The sequence below is a fragment of the Hypanus sabinus genome, chromosome 12, assembly GCF_030144855.1.
Source record: "Hypanus sabinus isolate sHypSab1 chromosome 12, sHypSab1.hap1, whole genome shotgun sequence".
Classification (NCBI taxonomy): domain Eukaryota; kingdom Metazoa; phylum Chordata; class Chondrichthyes; order Myliobatiformes; family Dasyatidae; genus Hypanus; species Hypanus sabinus.
This window is the reverse complement of record NC_082717.1, coordinates 17374317-17394545: the sequence shown is the minus strand read 5'-3', so window position 1 is coordinate 17394545 and position 20229 is coordinate 17374317. Positions and strand designations below refer to the sequence as shown.

At 42.3% G+C, this 20229-nt stretch overlaps 1 protein-coding gene across 1 annotated transcript in view; it reads left to right on the top strand.

Moving 5' to 3' along the window:
- riox1 (ribosomal oxygenase 1) overlaps window positions 1-20229 on the top strand; it is a 99001-nt gene that overhangs the window by 56739 nt on the left and 22033 nt on the right. The window contains exons 10-11 of the mRNA XM_059985616.1: window positions 2783-2887; window positions 16928-17072. Coding sequence (XP_059841599.1) covers window positions 2783-2887; window positions 16928-17072 — 250 coding nt within the window. The remainder of the gene's footprint in view (window positions 1-2782; window positions 2888-16927; window positions 17073-20229) is intronic.

Sequence of the window (20229 nt, the reverse complement as noted above, 5' to 3'; positions counted from 1 at the left end):
TGTGAGGCTAAGCACAACTCCAAGGCCATATTTCAGTTAGCCGATGACACTATTGGCATCATAACAACAGCCTCTCAGTCAATGCCACTAAGACCAAAGAGATGATTATTGACTTCCAAGATGAGGAAACTGAGGTTGATGAACTAGTCCTCATTGGGGGATCAGAGTTGGAGATGGTCAGCAACTTTAAATTCTTGGGTGTTTTCATCTCAGAGAACCTGCCCTAGGTCCAGCACGGCGGTGCCTCTACTTCTTCAGAAGTTTGCAAAGATTCGGCTTGACATCCGAAACTTTGAGAAACCTCTATAGATGTGTGGTGGAGAGTATATTGACTGGTTGCATCATGTCCTGGAGTGGAAAATCCAACAAAAAATAGTGGATACAGCCCAGCCCATCACTGGTAGAGCCCTCCCCACCACTGAGCAGATCTACAAGGAGCGCTGTCGCAGGAGAGTAGCATCCATCATCAAGGACCCCCACCATCCAGGCCATGCTCTCTTCTTGCTGCTGTCATCAGGAAGAAGGTACCGGAGCCTCAAGACTCACACCACCAGCTTCAGGAGTAGTTATTACCCCTCAAATATCGGGCTCTTAAAGCAGAGGGGATTGCTTCACTCAACTTCACTTGCCCCATCATTAAAATGTTCCCACAACCAATGGACCCACTTTCAAGGACTCTTCATCTCATGTTGCTGATATTTATTGATTATTTATTTATTATTACTCCCCCCCCCCCCCCCCTTTTGTATTTGCACAGTTTGTTGTCTTTTGCACATTAATTGTTCATCCTGCTGGGTGTTGTCTTGTATTGATTCTATTGTGTTTCTTGGATTTACACTATATGCCCACAAGAAAATGGATCTTGGGTTGTGTATTTACTTTGAACTTGATTTCCAGCATCTGCGGAATCTCACGAAGTAATAATTAAGTGTATGCTACAGCAGCCTCTGGTGGTTATGCTGGTCTGCTACAGCACCATCTTGAGCTGTACCATCCTGGATCTGGTGGGGTTACATTCAACACAACATAAAATACCAATTAGTGGATTTTTACAGCTGATTTATGGCAGCTTCTTTATCTTTTCAGCCAGGTTAAGAGTAACACCACGTAACTATTAATTAGATGATTCAAAGGTTTTATTGAAATGTATAAGCTCAAACGAAACTTCATCCTGTCACGATGCTCTACCATGACTGATTTACCTCTGTTAAACTATTCTATCCCCACATCACTTTATGAGCAATCCCCACATTACAACTTTGGGGGTAATGTGAAATTCACCCTTGCCAAATTCACAAATCACTACCCAAAATTTTGACGCAATAAAATTTGTTCTCACAGAGAAGAAAGTAAATAAACCAACCACTTTTCTAACTGGCATTTCCTGTTGCGTGCACAGTTGACAATGGTTTGCATTATGGAATCTCACAGAGCTTTCCTGGAAGATTGGGTAACGTAGCAGATGGAATTATCCTCCCCCAATACACAGGGGTCACCTGTATTCCCTTAATATCCAAAAACCTACAAAGCTCGGTTTGGTTTGCAATCAGTGACTTGGTCGTCACAGCCCCTGGGGTAGAGAATATCAGTGAACCACACTCATCTCCATAAAATTTTTATATATATATAATACACAGACACAGACACAGACACAGACACAGACACAGACACACACACACACACACACACACCCCGCCCCCCAGGGTGCCTACTACTTTTACTATATTAGTCAACATGGAGCGGAGAGCGAGTTTGTAAATCTGCCGGGAGCAAAGGATGTTGAGAATGGCTAGAGGGGAGCACTGCAAGAGGGGTATGGGGCAGGTGGGAGAAGGAGTGGCATGTATAGGGGGAGGGGATGGCGCAGGTACAGACACACCCAGCGCTGAGACACCAATTAGATTTATTGATCATTATAGAATGTCTCTCTGGTGCTTCCCTCTCCCTTCCCCTTTTCCCATCTATGATTCCCCTCTCCCTGCTCCCTGCCCCCTTCCCACTTTCAGCCCACAATAGCCCCATATCAGAATCAGGTTTATCATCATGAAATTTGCCTTTTTTTAATTGAAGCAGCAGCCAAGTGCAATGTGTAAAGTTAGACCTGCACAGTACAGTACATAGAAACACAGCATTGAAACAGACCTTCAGCCCATAGAGATCGTGCCGACCATCAACTACCCATGTAATATTACTGCATTAATCCCTTTTATTATTCTTCCTATGTTCTCATCAACTGCCCACACTATAGGGGCAGTTTAGAGTGATTGAGTACCAATCCATACATTTTATGGATGTGGGGGGAAACAGGAGCCCTTGGGGTGAAAGTAGAGGACCCACGTAATTACAGGGTGAACATATGAACTCTGTAATTGAGCCTGGGGTTCTGGCACCGCAAGGCAATGGCTCTTCCAGCTATCATGCCTGGTCTCAGGAGTGGTCTGATGAGGGGGTGCAGCCGGAAACGTCGATTGTTTATTTCCCTTCATAGATGCTGGCTGGCTTGCTGAGTTTCTGTAGTATGTTGTGGGTGTTGCTCAAGATTTCATACATCTGAAGAATCTCTTGTGTTGCCAGTAAGATTTGAAATCACGTCATGTTCCTCCTCTGTACCCCACATCTCGTGTAAATTAGCCCACCTTCCTGCATTATCAGTCCAGTGACATAACTGCAAAGTTAAAGTACCCTAACTCTGTAACTGTGAATAGTTTGAATCCATGTTTATCACTACAGATACATATTTCAAAGGCATGATTAAAATACGATTTATTTCTTCATGTTGCAGATGTTTCCTGCTGCTTTGGACTTGGCAATAGAAGATGACGTCGAATTTCGTGAAGGCTTGCCTCTTGATTACCTGGATTACATGGGAGTGCAGAATTCTGAAAGAGTAAATACCCTCTGTTTTGTCAGAATAGGTTTTTATTACAATTGAAAGTAAGCTTTTCGGGAAAGTCTCTGTTAATAATGTCTTGTCGTAATACTTCACGATCTTTCTAAAGAATGGAAGATTTCTTTTTGTTGCCTAGTGATGCTCACAACATGATCTTCTCTCTGTTGAGGACACTAAATGCAGATTGGGTAGGCATCTTACAGAATGTTTTTGTGCAGTTTATATAGATCGCAGGCTCACCTCTTGAATTCACCTTGCACTCTGACCTCTGCACCCAACTCATTGAAACTCCATGCAAATTTGAGAAACAGATCATCATCTGTTGGATAGGCATATCTCACCTTTCTAAACTCAACGGCATGTCGGATCATTTCAAATTATCTTTCTGTTCTTCCCATTTGACATCTTCAGCTTTTATTTCTACAACTTGACTTACACAGTTCGATTTTTGCATTGTACAGTTTTATCACTGAATTTCTTCCCCATTCCACCACCACACCCTCCTCCAGCCATCCATCGTGGAACTTTCCTCCTTGTTCCTCTCTCTATCCCTGTATCTGTCCCAACTCGTCCTTCACTCTAGGCTGGTACAGAAGATCAGATTGTGTGGAATCCAGAGTGAGCTAGCCTATTAGCAGAGGGAGTCAGAGGGTGAAAGTGAAGGACTGGGATTTTAGAGTGGAGGCCATGTGAAAAGTGGTGTGCTGCAGGGATTGGTGCTGTGGCTCCTGTTCTTGTCATGCTTTTTAATGATTTGGTTGAGAATGTAGCTGACACAGACAGGTTTGATACCACACTGGACAGTGAACGTTACAATAGGCTCTAAGTCAATTAGAAAAGAGGGCAAAGGAATGTTAGATGGCATTTAACTCGGACACCCGAGTAGAGTTGCGTTTTGAGAAATTAAACCAGTATGTAACAGCGTGTCCAGGCAAGTGTTGTGGAACAGAGGGGGCACAGTACACAGGTTCGTAGTTTTCTGGAAGTGGTGACATAGGTATGCAAGGTGGTGAAGAAGATGTGAGGCATGCTTGCCTTCCGTGGACAGGGCCTCGAGTACAAGAGCGGGAGGTCATGCTGCAGTTATACAAGACAATGGTGAGACTGCACCCGGAATATGGTGTGCAGTTCTGGTCGCCATACTGGAGGAAGGATATGACTAAACAAGAGAGGGTGTTGCATGAACTGGAGGACTATAGTTAATAGAAACATAGAAAATAGGTGCAGGAGTAGGCCATTCGGCCCTTTGAGCCTGCACCGCCATTCAGTATGATGATGGCTGATCATCCAACTCAGAACCCTGTACCTGCTTTCTCTCCATACCCCCTGATCCCTTTAGCCACAAGGGCCATATCTAACTTCCTCTTAAATATAGCCAATGTACCGCCCTCAACTGTTTCCTGTGGCAGAGAATTCCACAGATTCACCACTCTCTGTGTGAAGAGGTTTTTCTTCATCTCGGTCCTAAAAGGCTTCCCCTTTATCCTTAAACTGTGACCCCTCGTTCTGGACTTCCCCAATATCGGAAACAATCTTCCTGCATCTAGCCTGTCCAATCCCTTTAGAATTATATACATTTCAATAAGATCCCCCCTCAATCTTCTAAATTCCAGTGAGTATAAGCCTAGTCGATCCAGTCTTTCTTCATATGAAAGTCCTGCCATCCCAGGAATCAATCTGGTGAACCTTCTGTGTACCCCCTCTATGGCAAGAATGTCTTTCCTCAGATTAGGGAACCAAAACTGCACACAATATTCTACGGGCGGTCTCACCAAGGCCTTGTACAACTGCAGTAGAACCTCCCAGCTTCTGTACTCAAATCCTTTTGCTATGAATGCCAACATACCATTTGCCTTTTTCACCACCTGCTGTACCTGCATGCCCACCTTCAATGACTGGTGTACAATGACACCCAGGTCTTGTTGCATCTCCCTTTTTCCTAATCGGCCACTGTACAGATAATAATCTGTTCTCCTGTTCTTGCAACCAAAGTGGATAACCTCACATTTATCCACATTAAATTGCATCTGCCATGAATTTGCCCACTCACCTAACCTATCCATGTCACCCTGCATCCTCTTAGCATCCTCCTCACAGCTAACACCACCGCCCAGCTTCGTGTCATCCGCGAACTTGGAGATGCTGCATTTAATTCCCTTGTCTAAATCATTAATATATATTATAAACAACTGGGGTCCCAGCACTGAGCCTTGCGGTACCCCACTAGTCACTGCCTGCCATTCTGAAAAGGTCCCGTTTACTCCTACTCTTTGCTTCCTATCTGCCAACCAATTCTCTATCCACATCAATACCATACCCCCAATACCGTGTGCTTTAAGTTTGCACACTAATCTCCTGTGTGGGACCTTGTCAAAAGCCTTTTGAAAATCTAAATATACCACATCCACTGGCTCTCCTCTATCCACTCTACTAGTTACATCTTCAAAAAATTCTATAAGATTCGTCAGACATGATTTTCCTTTCACAAATCCATGCTGACTTTGTCCAATGATTTCACCTCTTTCCAAATGTGCTGTTATCACATTTTTGATAACCGACTCTAGCATTTTCCCCACCACCGATGTCAGACTCACCGGTCTGTAATTCCCTGGTTTTTCTCTCCCTCCTTTTTTAAAAAGTGGGGTTACATTAGCCACCCTCCAATCCTCAGGAACTAATCCAGAATCTATGGAGTTTTGAAAAATTATCACTAATGCATCCACTATTTCTTGGGCTACTTCCTTAAGCACTCTGGGATGCAGACCATCTGGCCCTGGGGATTTATCTGCCACTTCCCTACTAACATGTATTTCTCTCAGTTCCTCCATTTCACTAGACCCTCAGTCCCTTACTATTTCCAGAAGATTATTTATGTCCTCCTCAGTGAAGACAGAACCAAAGTAGTTATTCAATTGGTCTGCCATGTCTTTGTTCCCTATGATCAATTCACCTGTTTTTGACTGTAAGGAACCTACATTTGTCTTGACCAATCTTTTCTTTTCACATACCTATAAAAGCTTTTACAGTCAGTTTTTATGTTCCCTGCCAGCTTTCTCTCATAATCTTTTTTCCCTTTCCTAATTAAGCCCTTTGTCTTCCTCTGCTGGTCTCTGAATTTCTCCTAGTCTTCAGGTGTGCCGCTTTTTTTTGCTACTTTATACGTTTCTTCTTTGGACTTGATACTATCCCTAATTTCCCTTGTCAGCCACGGGTGCACTACCTTCCCTGGTTTAGTCTTTTGCCAAACTGGGATGAACAATTGTTGTAGTTCATCCATGCGATCTTTAAATGCTTGCCATTGCATATCCACCGTCAACCCTTTAAGTATCATTTGCCAGTCTATCTTAGCTAATTCACGTCTCATACCTTCAAAGTTACCCTTCTTTAAGTTCAGAACCTTTGTTTCTAAATTAACTATGTCACTCTCCATCTTAATGAAGAGTTCCACCATATTATGGTCACTCTTACCCAAGGGGCCTTGCATGACAAGATTGCTAACTAACCCTTCCTCATTGCTCAGTACCCAATCTAGAATGGCCTGCTCTCTAGTTGGTTCCTCGACATGTTGGTTCAGAAAACCATCCCGCATACATTCCAAGAAATCCTCTTCCTCAGCACCCTTACCAATTTGGTTCACTCAATCTATATGTAGATTGAAGTCACCCATTGTAACTACTGTTCCTTTATTGCACGCATTTCTAATTTCCTGTTTAATGACATCCCCAACCTCACTACTACTGTTAGGTGGCCTATACACAACTCCCACCAGCGCTTTCTGCCCCTTAGTATTATGTAGCTCTACCCATATCGATTCCACATCCTCCAGGCTAATGTCCTTCCTTTCTATTGCGTTAATCTCCTCTCTAACCAGCAATGCTACCCCACCTCCTTTTCTTTCCTCTCCTGAATATTGAATATCCCTGGATGTTGAGCTCTCATCCTTGGTCACCCTGGAGCCATGTCTCTGTGATCCCAACTATATCATATTCATTAATAACTCTCTGCACATTCAATTCATCTACCTTGTTACGAATGCTCCTCGCATTGACACACAAAGCCTTCAGGCTTGTTTTTACAACACTCTTAGCCCTTATACAATTATGTTGAAAAGTAGCTGTTTTTGCTTTTTACCCTGGATTTGCCTGCCTGCCATTTTTACTTTTCACCTTACTACTTTTTGCTTCTACCCTCATTTTACACCCCTCTGTCTAGTGGCCACCCCTTCCCTTTCTGCCTGTGTAGCTTTTACCTGCGGTGTGGCCAACTCACTGAACGTGCTATTCACGACTTTCTCAGCATCGCGGATGCTCCAGTATGAATCCAATTGCGGCTCTAGACGCTCAATGCGGTCTGCCAGAAGCTGCAGTTGGACACACTTCCTGCACACATAGTTGTCAGGGACACTGGAAGTATCCCTGATTTCCCACATGCTGCAGGATGAACAAACCACGGGGCCGATCTCAGCTGCCATGACCTACCCAATACTTGCCTCAACTTTTGAAACTTTCTCCTTTGAAAGGAACTTACCCAGCCTTACCTCACTTGGAGTGAAGCTCGTCCTCAGCCTCTTCTTGTCGAAGCCTCTCGAGTCAATGCCTCAAATCTCCACTCCTTCACTGGCCCACTCATTCACTGGCTGCTTTCCACAAGGAGAAGCTTTCCCTTTTTAAAGGGAGAGACTGTTTTCCTTGGAGTCAAGGAGACAAGAGGTCACCTTATAAAAGTTTAAAAAGTTATATGGGGCATGCGTAAGGTGGATAGTCACAGTGTTTTCCCCAGGGCAGGAGAATCTTAAACTGGAGGGCTTAAGGTTTAAGGTGAGAGGGGAAAGATGTAAAGGGAATGTGTGTGAGAGAGCTTTTTCACACAGTGGGTGGTGGGTACTTGGAACAAGCTGCCAGAGGATGTGGTGGAGGTGGATATAATTACGCTATTTAAAAGACATTTCGACAGGTACATGGATAGGGAAAGTTTAAAGAAATAGAGGCCTAATACAGATAAATGGGACTCGCTCAAATAGCATCATGGGTAGTTGGGCTGAATGGTCCGTTTCTGTTTTATATGACAATAACATAAAACTGCAGGTCAAATTCTTAAGCTCCAATGAAAAGTTGTCAGCCTGATTTGATAATTTTGTTGATGAGGGGAAGGTAGTGCACATTGTATAGATGGACTTGAGCAAGGTCTTTAATAAAGTCCGTATGGGAGGCTGGTCAAGAAGGTTCAGTCACTTGGATGAGGCAGTAAACTGGATTCAGTGCTGTCTTCATGGGAGAAGCCAGAGAGTGATAACTGTCTTAACCGGAGGCCTGTGACTAGTGGTGCACTGCAGGGGCCGGTGCTGACTCTGGTTTGTCATCAAGATCATGATGAGTCTTAGTACAGAGAGGAAATTAAGGACCTGGTGGCATGGTGCGAAGACAATAACCTATCCCTGAACGTCAGCAAGACGAAGGGATTGGTTGTTGACTTCAGAAGCAGTAGCGGACCACATGACCCCCATCTACATCGGTAGTGCGCAGGTGAAACAGGTCAATAGCTTTAAGTTCCTCGGGGTGAATATCACAAATGACCTGACTTGGTCTAACCAAGCAGAGTCCACTGCCAAGAAGGCTCACCAGCGCTTTTACTTCCTGAGAAAGCTGAAGAAATTTGGCCTGTCTGCTAAAACCCTTACTAATTTTTATAGGTGCACTGTAGAAAGCATTCTTCTAGGGTGCATCTCAACTTGGTATGGAAGTTGTCCTGTCCAAGACCAGAAGAAGCTGCAGAAGATCGTGAACATAGCCCAGCACATCACACAAACCAATCTTCCATCCTTGGACTCACTTTACACCACACGCTGTCGGGAGTACTGCTGCCAGGATAATCAAGGACACAACCCACCCAGCCAACACACTTTTTGTCCCTCTTCCCTCCGGGAGAAGGTTCAGGAGCATGAAAATTCGTACGGCCAGATTTGGGAACAGCTTCTTTCCAACTGTGATAAGACTGCTGAACGGATCCTGACCCGGATCTGGACCGTATCTTCCAAATATCCAGACCTGACTTGCAATACCTTACTTTCCCTTTTCTATTTTCTAATTATGATTTATAATTTAAATTTTTATTATATTTACTTTGATTTGCACTTCAGGGAGCGCGAAGCGCAGAAACAAATATCGCTAATATGATTGTACGCTCTAGTATCAATTGTTCGGTGAAAGTAAAGTAAGATCAATGATCTGTGGTAAAATAGATCAGCAGATTTGCAGATGACATGAAGATTTGGGATGTCATGGGCAGCTTAGAACAAACAGAAAAGCTACAGAACAATACAGGCCCTTCGGCCCACAATGCTGTGCCAAACATGTACTTACTTTAGGGTTATCCATAGCCCTCTATTTTTCTAAGCTCCATGTACCTGTCCAGGAGTCTCTTAAAAGAACCTATCGTCTCCACCTCCACCACTATCGCCAGCAGCCCATTCCATGCACTCACCACTCTTTGTGTAAAAAAACTTACCCCTAACATCTCCTCTGTACTTGCTTCTAGGCACCTTAAAACTGTGCCTTTTTGTGCTAGCCATTTCAGTCCTGGGAAAAAGCCTCTGACTCTCCACACAATCAATGCCTCTCATCATTTTAATACACCTCTATTAGGTCACCTCTCATCCTCTGTCGCACCAAGGAGAAAAAGCCAAGTTCACTCAACCTGTTCTCATAAGGCATGCTTCCCAATCCAGGCAACATCCTTGTAAATCTCCTCTGCACCCTTTCTATAGTTTCCACATCCTTCCTGTAGTGAGGTGACCAGAACTGAGCACAGTACTCCAAGTGGCATCTGACCAGGATTGTATGTAGTTGTAACATTACCTCTCAGCTCTTAAACTCAGTCCTACTGTTGATGTATGCCTTCTTAACCACAGAGTCCACCTGCACAGCAGCTTTGAGTGTCCTATGGACTTGGATCCCAAGATCCCTCTGATCCTCCACACTGCCAAAAGTCTTACCATTAATACTATATTCTGCCATCATATTTGACCTACCAAAATGAACCACCTCACACTTATCTGGGTTGAACTCCATTTGCCACTTCTCAGTCCAGCTTTGCATCTAATCAATGTCCTGCTGTAACCTCTCACAGCCCTCCACACTATCCATAACACCCCCAACCTTTGTGTCATCAGCAAATTTACTAACCATCCCTGCGCAAGCACGTGGATGTCAGCGAGTTTGACCAGTGGGAAGGATTTAAAAGAAGACAGCTTTATAGAGTGGGCTTCTGAGGAGCAAGCGACGAGTAGAGGGAGACAGAGTAAGAGAGCTTTGGTTCAACGGGGGCTTCAGCGATAACGGTTTGAGGCGAGGTAAGCTACTTGTGAGGAGTAGGAAGTACGTCTGTGAGGCTGGTGTTCTGTACTGGGTGTCAGATGTGGGATGTCCGGGAGACTCCCAGCCTCCCAGATGGCCACATCTGCGCCAGGTGCGTCGAGCTGCAGCTCCTTAGGGACTGGGTTAAAGAACTGGAGATGCAGCCAAGTGACCTTGGTCTGGTCAGGGAAAGTGAGGAGGTGATAGATAGGAGCTATACGTGAGTAGTAACACCGGGGCCTCGGGAGACAGGCAAGTGTGTAACAGTAAGGTGAGGGAAGAGCAAGAGTCGGATACTAGAGAGTACAAGGTGGCTGTCCCCCTTAACAATAACTACTCCTGTTTCAGTACTATTGGGGGGACAGCCTACCTGGGGGAGGCAACAGTGGCCGTGCCTCTGACACAGAGTCTGACCCTGTGGCTTAGAAGGGTAGGGATAGGAAGAAGATGGCAGCAGTGATAGGGGATTCTATAGTTAGGGGGTTAGACAGGCGATTCTGTGGACACAGGAGAGAAACTCGGATGGTAGTTTGCCTCCCAGGTGCCAGGGTCTGGGATGTTTCTGATGGCATCCACGCTATCCTGAAACGAGAGTATAGGGAGTTAGGAAGGCAGTTAAGAAGAAGGACCGCAAAGGTAGTAATCTCGGGATTACTGCCTGTGCCACGCGACAGTGAGAGTAGGAATAGAATTAGGTGGAGGATGAATGCGTGGCTGTGGGATTGGAGCAGGGGGCAGGGATTCAAGTTTCTGGATCATTGGGACCTCTTCTGGGGCAGGAGTGACCTGTTCAAGAAGGACGGGTTACACTTGAATCGTGGGGGGACCAATATCCTAGCGGGGAGGTTTGCTAGGGCTACAGGGTGGACTTTAAATTAGTAAGATGGCGGGGCGGGAGACTATTTGAGGAGACTATGGGAGAGGAGGTTAGTTCACCAGTGGAGCAAGTAAATAGACAGTGTGTGAGGGAGGAAAGGCAGGTGATGGAGAAGGGATGCGCTCAGCCCGAAGATGTAGGGGAGAAGAAAGAAAAGGATAATAAATTTGAATGCATTGTTAGGGATGGAAAGAGAGGAGGAGATGGAGAGTATCTTAAATGTATCTATTTTAATGCTAGGAGCATTGTAAGAAAGGTGGATGAGCTTAAAGCGTAGATTGATACCTGGAATTATGATGTTGTAGCTATTAGTGAAACATGGTTGCAGGAAGGATGTGATTGGCAACTAAATATTCCTGGATTTAGTTGCTTCAGGTCTTATAGAGTAGGAGGGGCCAGAGGAGGAGGTGTTGCATTGCTTGTCCGAGAAAATCTTATGGCAGTGCTTTGGAAGGATAGATTAGAGAGCTCCTCTAGGGAGGCCATTTGGGTGGAATTGAAGAATGGGAAAGGTGCAGTAACACTGATAGGAGTGTATTATAGACCACCTAATGGGGCGCGTGAGTTGGAAGAGCAAATGTGTAAGGAGATAGCAGATATTTGTAGTAAACACAAGGTGGTGATTGTGGGAGATTTTAATTTCCACACGTAGACTGGGAAGCTCATTCTGTAAAAGGGCTGGATGGTTTAGAGTTTGTGAAATGTGTGCAGGATAGTTTTTTGCAACAATACATAGAAGTACCGACTAGAGATGGGGCAGTGTTGGATCTCCTGTTAGGGAATGCGATAGGTCAGCTGACAGATGTATGTGTTGGGGAGCACTTCGGGTCCAGTGATCACAATAGCATTAGCTTCAATATAATTATGGAGAAGGACAGGACTGGACCTAGAGTTGAGATTTTTGATTGGAGAAAGTCTAACTTTGAGGGGATGCGAAGGGATTTAGAGAGAGTGGATTGGGTCAAGTTGTTTTATGGGAAGGATGTAATAGAGAAATGGAGGTCATTTAAGGGTGAAATTATGAGGGTACAGAATCTTTATGTTCCTGTTAGGGTGAAAGGAAAGGTTAAAGGTTTGAGAGCACCATGGTTTTCAAGGGATATTAGAAATTTGGTTCAGAAAAAGAGGGATGTCTACAATAGATATAGGCAGCATGGAGTAAAGGAATTGCTCAAGGAATATAGAGAATGTAAAAGGAATCTTAAGAAAGAGATTAGAAAAGCTAAAAGAAGATACGAGGTTGGTTTGGCAAATAAGGTGAAAGTAAATCCGAAAGGTTTCTACAGTTATATTAAAAGCAAGAGGATAGTGAGGGATAAAATTGGCCCCTTAGAGAATCAGAGTGGTCAGCTATGTGTGGAACCGAAGGAGATGGGAGAGATTTTGAATGATTTCTTCTCTTCGGTATTCACTAAGGAGAAGGATATTGAATTGTCTAAGGTGTGGGAAACAAGTAAGGAAGTTATGGAACCTATGACAATTAAAGAGGTGGAGGTACTGGCGCTTTTAAGAAATTTAAAAGTGGATAAATCTCCGGGTCCTGACAGGATATTCCCCAGGACCTTGAGGGAAGTTTGTGTAGAAATAGCAGGAGCTCTGACGGAGATCTTTAATATGTCATTAGAAACGGGGATTGTGCCGGAGGATTGGCGTATTGCTCATGTGGTTCCATTGTTTAAAAAGGGTTCTAGAAGGAAGCCTAGCAATTATAGACCTGTCAGTTTGACATCAGTGGTGGGTAAATTAATGGAAAGTATTCTTAGAGATAGTATTTATAATTATCTGGATAGACGGGATCTGATTAGAAGTAGCCAGCATGGATTTGTGCGTGGAAGGTCATGTTTGACAAACCTTATTGAATTTTTTGAAGAAGTTACGAGGAATGTTGCCGAGGGTAAGGCAGTGGATGTAGTCTATATGGACTTCAGCAAAGCCTTTGACAAAGTTCCACATGGAAGGTTGGTTAAGAAGGTTCAGTCGTTAGGTATTAATGCTGGAGTAATAAAATGGATTCAACAGTGGCTAGATGGGAGATGCCAGAGAGTAGTGGTGGATAATTGTTTATCGGGATATCGGGATAGGCCGGTGACTAGCGGGGTGCCTCAGGGATCTGTTTTGGGCCCAATGTTGTTTGTAATATACATAAATGATCTGGATGATGGGGTGGTAAATTGGATTAGTAAGTATGCCGATGTTACTAAGGTAGGAGGTGTTGTGGATAATGAGGTGGATTTTCAAAGCTTGCAGGGAGATTTATGCCGGTTAGAAGAATGGGCTGAACGTTGGCAGATGGAGTTTAATGCTGAGAAGTGTGAGGTTCTACATTTTGGCAGGAATAATCCAAATAGAACATACAGAGTAAATGGTAGGGCATTGAGGAATGCAGAGGAACAGAGAGATCTAGGAATAACTGTGCATAGTTCCCTGAAAGTGGAGTCTCATGTAGATAGAGTGGTGAAGAGGGCTTTTGGAACGCTGGCCTTTATAAATCAAAGCATTGAGTACAGAAGTTGGGATGTAATGCTAAAGTTGTACAAGGCATTGGTAAGGCCAAATTTGGAATATTGTGTGCAGTTCTGGTCACCGAATTATAGGAAAGATATCAATAAGTTAGAGAGAGTGCAGAGACGATTTACTAGGATGTTACCTGGGTTTCAGCAATTAAGTTACAGAGAAAGGTTGAACAAATTAGGTCTCTATTCATTGGAGCGTAGAAGGTTGAGGGGGGATTTGATCGAGGTATTTAAAATTTTGAGAGGGGTAGATAGAGTTGACATGAACAGGCTGTTTCCATTGAGAGTAGGGGAGATTCAAACTAGAGGACATGATTTGAGAGTTAGGGGGCAGAAGTTTAAGGGAAACACGAGGGGGTATTTCTTTACTCAAAGAGTGATAGCTGTGTGGAATGAGCTTCCTGTAGAAGTAGTAGAGGCCAGTTCAGTTGTGTCATTTAAGGTAAAATTGGATAGGTATATGGACAGGAAGGGAGTGGAGGGTTATGGGCTGAGTGCGGGTAGGTGGGACTAGGTGAGATTAAGGGTTCAGCACGGACTAGGAGGGCCAAGATGGCCTGTTTCCGTGCTGTGATTGTTATATGGTTATATGGTTATATCCTGAAGTGGGAAGGAGAACAGCCAGAGGTCATGGTACACATTGGTACCAACAACATAGGTAGGAAAAGGGAGGAGGTCCTGAAAACAGACTACAGGGAGTTAGGAAGGAAGTTGAGAAGCAGGACCTCAAAAGTAGTGAACTTGGGATCACTGCCTGTGCCACCCGACACAGGGGGAGGTGGAGGGTAAATGCATGGCTGCAGGATTGGACCAGGGGGCAGGGATTCCGATTTCTGGACCATTGGGACCTCTTGGGGCAGGCGTGACCTGTACAAAAAGAACAGGTTGCATTTGAATCAGAGGGGGACCGATATGCTGGCAGGGAGGTTTGCTAAGGCTATTGGGGAGAGTTTAAACTAGAACTGCTTGGGAGTGGGAACCGATTAAAATTTAATACAGAGAAGTGTGTGATATTGCATTTTGGGAGGACCAGCCAGGGTAGGATTTGCACAATGAATGGTAGTACACTGTGCAGTGCAGTAGAACAAAGGGCTCTGGGAATAGAGGTTCAGGACTCCTCTGAAGTAGTGTCACTGATAGGGCCATAAAGAGAGCTTTTGGTATCGTGGCCTTCATAAAGCAAAGTATTGAGTACAGGAGTTGGAGTGCTATGTTGAAGTAGGTGAGACCAACTTTTGAGTATTGTGTGCAGTTCTGGTCACTCCTACAGGAAATATATCAATAAGGTTGAAAGAATGCGGAGAAAAAAATTACAAGGATATTACCAGGACTTGAGGTCCTGAGTTATAGGGAAAGGTTGAATAGGTGAGGATTTTATTCACTGGAGCTTAGGAGAATGAGAGGAGATTTGACAGAGGTATGCAAAATTATGAGGGTATGGATATGGTAAATGCAAGCGGCTTTTTCCACTGAGGTTGGGTGATACCAGAAGTAGAGGTAATGGGTTAAGGGTGAAAAGCAAAATATTTCAGGGGAACCCAAAGGGTTAACTTAACTCAGAGGGTAGTGAGAGCGTAGAAGTGGTAGTTGAGGGCTCAACTGTGACATGTAAGAGAAGTTTGGATAACTACATGGATGAGAGGCTTATGGAGGGCTGTGTTACAGGTGTGACCATTCCACGTTGATGCATAGAATAACAGTTCAACACAAGACTAGATGAGCCAAAGGGCCTGTTTCTCTGCTGACTCTCTCTGCTTGGTTGCAGACTGATCTACTGAATAAGTCTATTTCATTTTGCCTACCTCAATGTTTGGTTCTTGAATCATAACCATCTAATCAAGTCTTGCATTGGATTTTTGTATGGCACCCCATTGAAAACAGGATCACATTGCCTGCAAGTGAATACAGAAAAAAACAATACTTTGTTCTTTGAAATACAACTTTGACAAGTCTCAGTGACATTAAAATACTACTCTTTGAAAACAAGGACTGAAGCAATTTCTAACAGGAAGATACTGTTGACAACTAACAAGGCAAAAGAAAGATAAAAATTTATCCAGAGGGCCTTTTTTTTTAACCTGTTATTCTAGTTTTAAAAGAAGCCTTTTTTTTATTTCCAAGCATCGACTTTATACATCATTTAGATTTGTTTAGTTGTTTTTTCAGGAAAAGGAAAGCTTTGTCTTTTTTGTATTCACCTTCAGAGAGAGTTAACAATCTGGGATTCAATCTGCAATTCTATTCTAGCACCTTCATGTGAGCCTCCAAGCTGAGATATTGTTACCAGTGGCTGATTATAACTGAACTGGCAATGGCATCATCATTGCTTTACAATTTGTTTACGTTTTCTTTGTGTGTACAGTGGGAAGGCAGTCCTGATGTAGAGTTTCAGCTGGAAACTTTGGTTCTTGCTTTCCTCCCACAGATGCTGTTCAACACACTTGACATCGGCAATAAGACATAGGAGCAGAACTAGGCCATTCCATCCTGGCTAGTTTATTATCTCGCTCAACCCCATTCTCCTGCCTTCTCCTCATAACCTTTGACACCCTTACTAATCAAGAACCTATCAACCTCCACTTTAAATACACCCAGTGACTTCGACTCCACAGCCATCGGTGGCAGTGAATTCCACAGATTCACCAACCCCTGGCTACAGAAATTCCTCTTCCCTCTGATCTATGGCTCAGAGCCATCAAATGCTCCTTGTGTGTTAACCCTTCCATTCCTGGGATCAGTCTCGTTCTTTCAGCAAGCTGTTTGTTGCTCCATGTTCCAGGCGGCCTCTTGTGTGTTCAGGTTTCCCTTATCTCTTTAAGTTACTCTGCAGTCAGGACGGCAGATTTCCTTATCAAGGGTCAGTAATGCAGAGGGAGCTTTTGTAATTATCTGGCGATTGCATTGCCAGACAATTTTTTCTGTATTTCATTAATCATGTTTAATTCTGCAGTTGCTGTGCTAGATTGGAACTCTCTCCTGTTCTTTGGTCCAGGTCTCCGGAGTGCTAATGTGATAAGACCACAAGATATAGGAGCAGAATTAGGCCATTTGGCCCATCACGTCTGCGCTACCATTTCATCGTGGCTGATCCGTTTCCCCGTCTGCCCCAAACTCTGGCCTTCACTCCGTATCCCTTCAGGCCCTGACTTGATTAAGAATCTAATAAGGCCATAAGATGTAGGACTTTAACCACAGACCCATAATGCTGATATTGCTCATGTGTGCTTAGGCTGTCCCTTACCAGATTAATTCCCACTTTGCAACAAACGATTGACATCTGAATTTTATTTCTCAGGAAGATGATCCACGGAGGGAAGCATTTAATAATAAGATTTACAGTCTAATGAGAAAGTTACTCAAGTATGTACCAATCGATGCTGCTGTCGATCAGAAAGCCAAGGATTTTATTCACGATTGCCTCCCGCCCATCCTTACTAAAGGTATGTTGATTATTTTATGAATTTCAGCATTTTGAGGGGAGTGGAAGAAGCAGTAATGAGCAAATCCAGCCCTCTCAGAGTCATTCGCCCACAAGGAATGCAAGTGATTGCTGTACACTTAATGTTTTGGCCCTTCATCTCGTACATAGTGCTCTTGAGACTTTGTCTTGAGCTATTATTCACTAACAGCTCATTTTTATTGCTGTGAGCCAGAAAAAAATCACATTTTAAATCTTTTGTTCTTTCTGTAAGAAAAAGATAAGTCAGATTGATTTTTTTCCTTGTGCCTCCAATCAAACTCCTCTGAAATGCTGTGGTAGATTATTATCAACTGTGTAAGTTTTAAATATACAGTTTTCTAACAATTTGTTTCATCTTTTATTTCCTGAGTCTGTGTCACTTTATACCATTTATCTTTAACAAATCCCCCCCCCCCCCCATTTGCAATGTTTCTGGTTTGTAAAGCTCATAACACCCTTAGCTTTCTCCATAATCAAGCTTTTCTTTCTGCTGCTTTATTATTTTTGGGTATGTCCTGTTAAAATGTTCACTGTGTTCAAAGACATAAGGGATAATTAATAATATCCCAACACTGTCTGAGTAGCCCTACAGTGCCCGTACATCCCAGCGCTCTGGTGCCTCTAATTGAATCGTTCCATTGTGTTATAAGTTCCATGCTGATTTGGTAGATTCATATGCTGTCATGGTTCTTTTATGTTCTTATCAGTATTCAAAATGAAGCAGTTGCATCTATTTTGCATTTCATTAGATGTGCTGCTTATCTGCCTGTTTGCGTCTTGGTTCTGAATCCTTTGCCTTACCATCAGCTTGATCCTGCAAAACGATTCCAGTACTGAGGAACTTCGTTAATATCAGTGGATTGGGGATGTTCTTGGGACAAGAAGCACATCATCTAAGTGCCTCGCTGAGCTAGTCCCATTTGGTTGTGTTTGACCCACATTCCTATCCATGAACCTTCATTCCATATGGATTCTAAATGTTATAATTGTACCAGCCTCTATACTTCCTCTGTGCAAAAACAGGTCTCCTTTAAATCTTCCCCTTCTCACTTGTGCTCCCGTTTTAAACTCCACTGTGACCATTCACCTTAGCAATGCTTCTTGTCATTAATCAGGTCAGTCCCTAGAGGCTATTTTTTCAATGAATTCAGGTAAAGCCCCTGGTCCGGATAGTTATACTGCAGAATTTTTTAAATCCTTTTCCTCTATACTCTCTCCTTGGCTTTGTAAAAATTTTTAAAGATGTGTTAACTGTAGGTAAATTGCCACAATCTTTTTAGGATGCCTCTATTTCTCTAATTCTTAAAAAAGATAAAGACCACACTGAATGTGTATCCTGTCGGCCTATATCTTTGCTGAATACGGACTTTAAGATTTTTAGTAAAATTTTGGCCACTAGATTAGAAAATATATTACCTCGAATTATCTCTGAAGATCAGACTGGATTTATTAAAAATCGTTATTCATCTTTTAACATCAGAAAATTGATTAATATTATTTATACTCCTTCATCCAAAATACCAGAATGTGTCATTTCTTTAGATGCTGAAAAAGCATTTGATAGAGTTGAATGGCCATATTTATTTAATAAGTTGCAGCATTTTAATTTTAGTTCGAAATTTATATCATGGATTAAGTTGATATATTATAAACCTTTGGCTTCGGTTTTCACCAATAATCAAAGATCTTTTTTTCAGTTATTCCATGGTACGAGGCAAGGCTGTCCTTTAAATCCTTTACTATTTGACATTGTTTTGGAACCTTTAGCTATCGCCATTTGTGAATCACCTAATATTGTGGGTATTACCCGTGGGGAAGGGACTTATAAGTTATCATTATATGCTGATGATTTGTTATATACATATCTGACCCTGAGAGATCTATTCCTGCTATTTTGTCCTTGCTTGCTCAGTTTAGTAGCTTTTCTGGTTACAAACTGAATTTTAATAAGAGTGAATTATTACCAGTAAATATGCAAGTTCCAATTTATAAACACTTACCATTTAAAGTTGTCACAGATCATTTTACTTATTTGGGTATTAAAATTACCAAGAAACATAAGGATTTATTTAAAGTTAATTTTTTACCTTTAATTGACCAAATTAAGCAACTTGTTACCAGGTGGTCCCCATTATCTTTGACATTGGTTGGTCGAATTAATGCTATTAAGATGATAGTGTTACCCAAAATTTTATATTTATTCCAAGCACTACCAATTTTTATTCCTAAATATTTTTTTGATATTATTGACTCTAAAATATCTTCATATCTGTGGCAGAATAAAAATCCTAGACTAAGCAAAAAATATTTACAGAAGCCTAAGATGGAGGGTGGTTTGGCTTTGCCAAACCTGAGATTTTACTATTGGGCAGTCAGTATTCGATATTTAATATTTTGGACACAAGAAATGATTATAGCAACTTGCCCACAATGGGTAAATTTGGAATGTAAATCTGTACAAGACTTTTCATTGTTTTCAATTTTAGGATCTTCACTTCCTTTTTCTTTATCTAAATTGAATAAACAAGTAACTAATCCCATAGTTAAACATACATTGCGAATATGGTTTCAATTTCGTAAATTTTTTGGCTTGAATAAGTTTATCTTATCAAGCCCTATTATATCTGACTTTTTTTCTCGACCCTCTTTTATGGATCAAGTCTTTGTATTATGGAAAACAAAAGGTATAACATGTTTTTGTGATCTATTTTTAGATAATAGTTTTATGTCCTTTGAATAGCTATCTAATAAATATAATTTACCTAAAACTCAGTTTTTTAGATATTTGCAAGTTAGAAATTTCTTGAATAATATGTTACCGTCTTTTCTGAAATTATGTCCAATGGACATTACGGAAAATTTTTTAGCTCTGAATCCTTGCCAGAAGGGTTTAGTAGCCATCATTTATAATATGATCATGAAAATACAGCCAGAAGTATCAGAAAAAATTAAAAAGGAATGAGAAAAAGAACTTTGTTGTCTTATACCCACTGAGCAGTGGGAGAAAATTTTACAATTAGTCAATTCCTCTTCTATTTGTGCTAAACATGCCTAATACAATTTAAGGTTGTACATAGGGCTCACATGTCCAAGGATAAACTTGCTCGATTTTACTCTCATGTTAATCCGACCTGTGA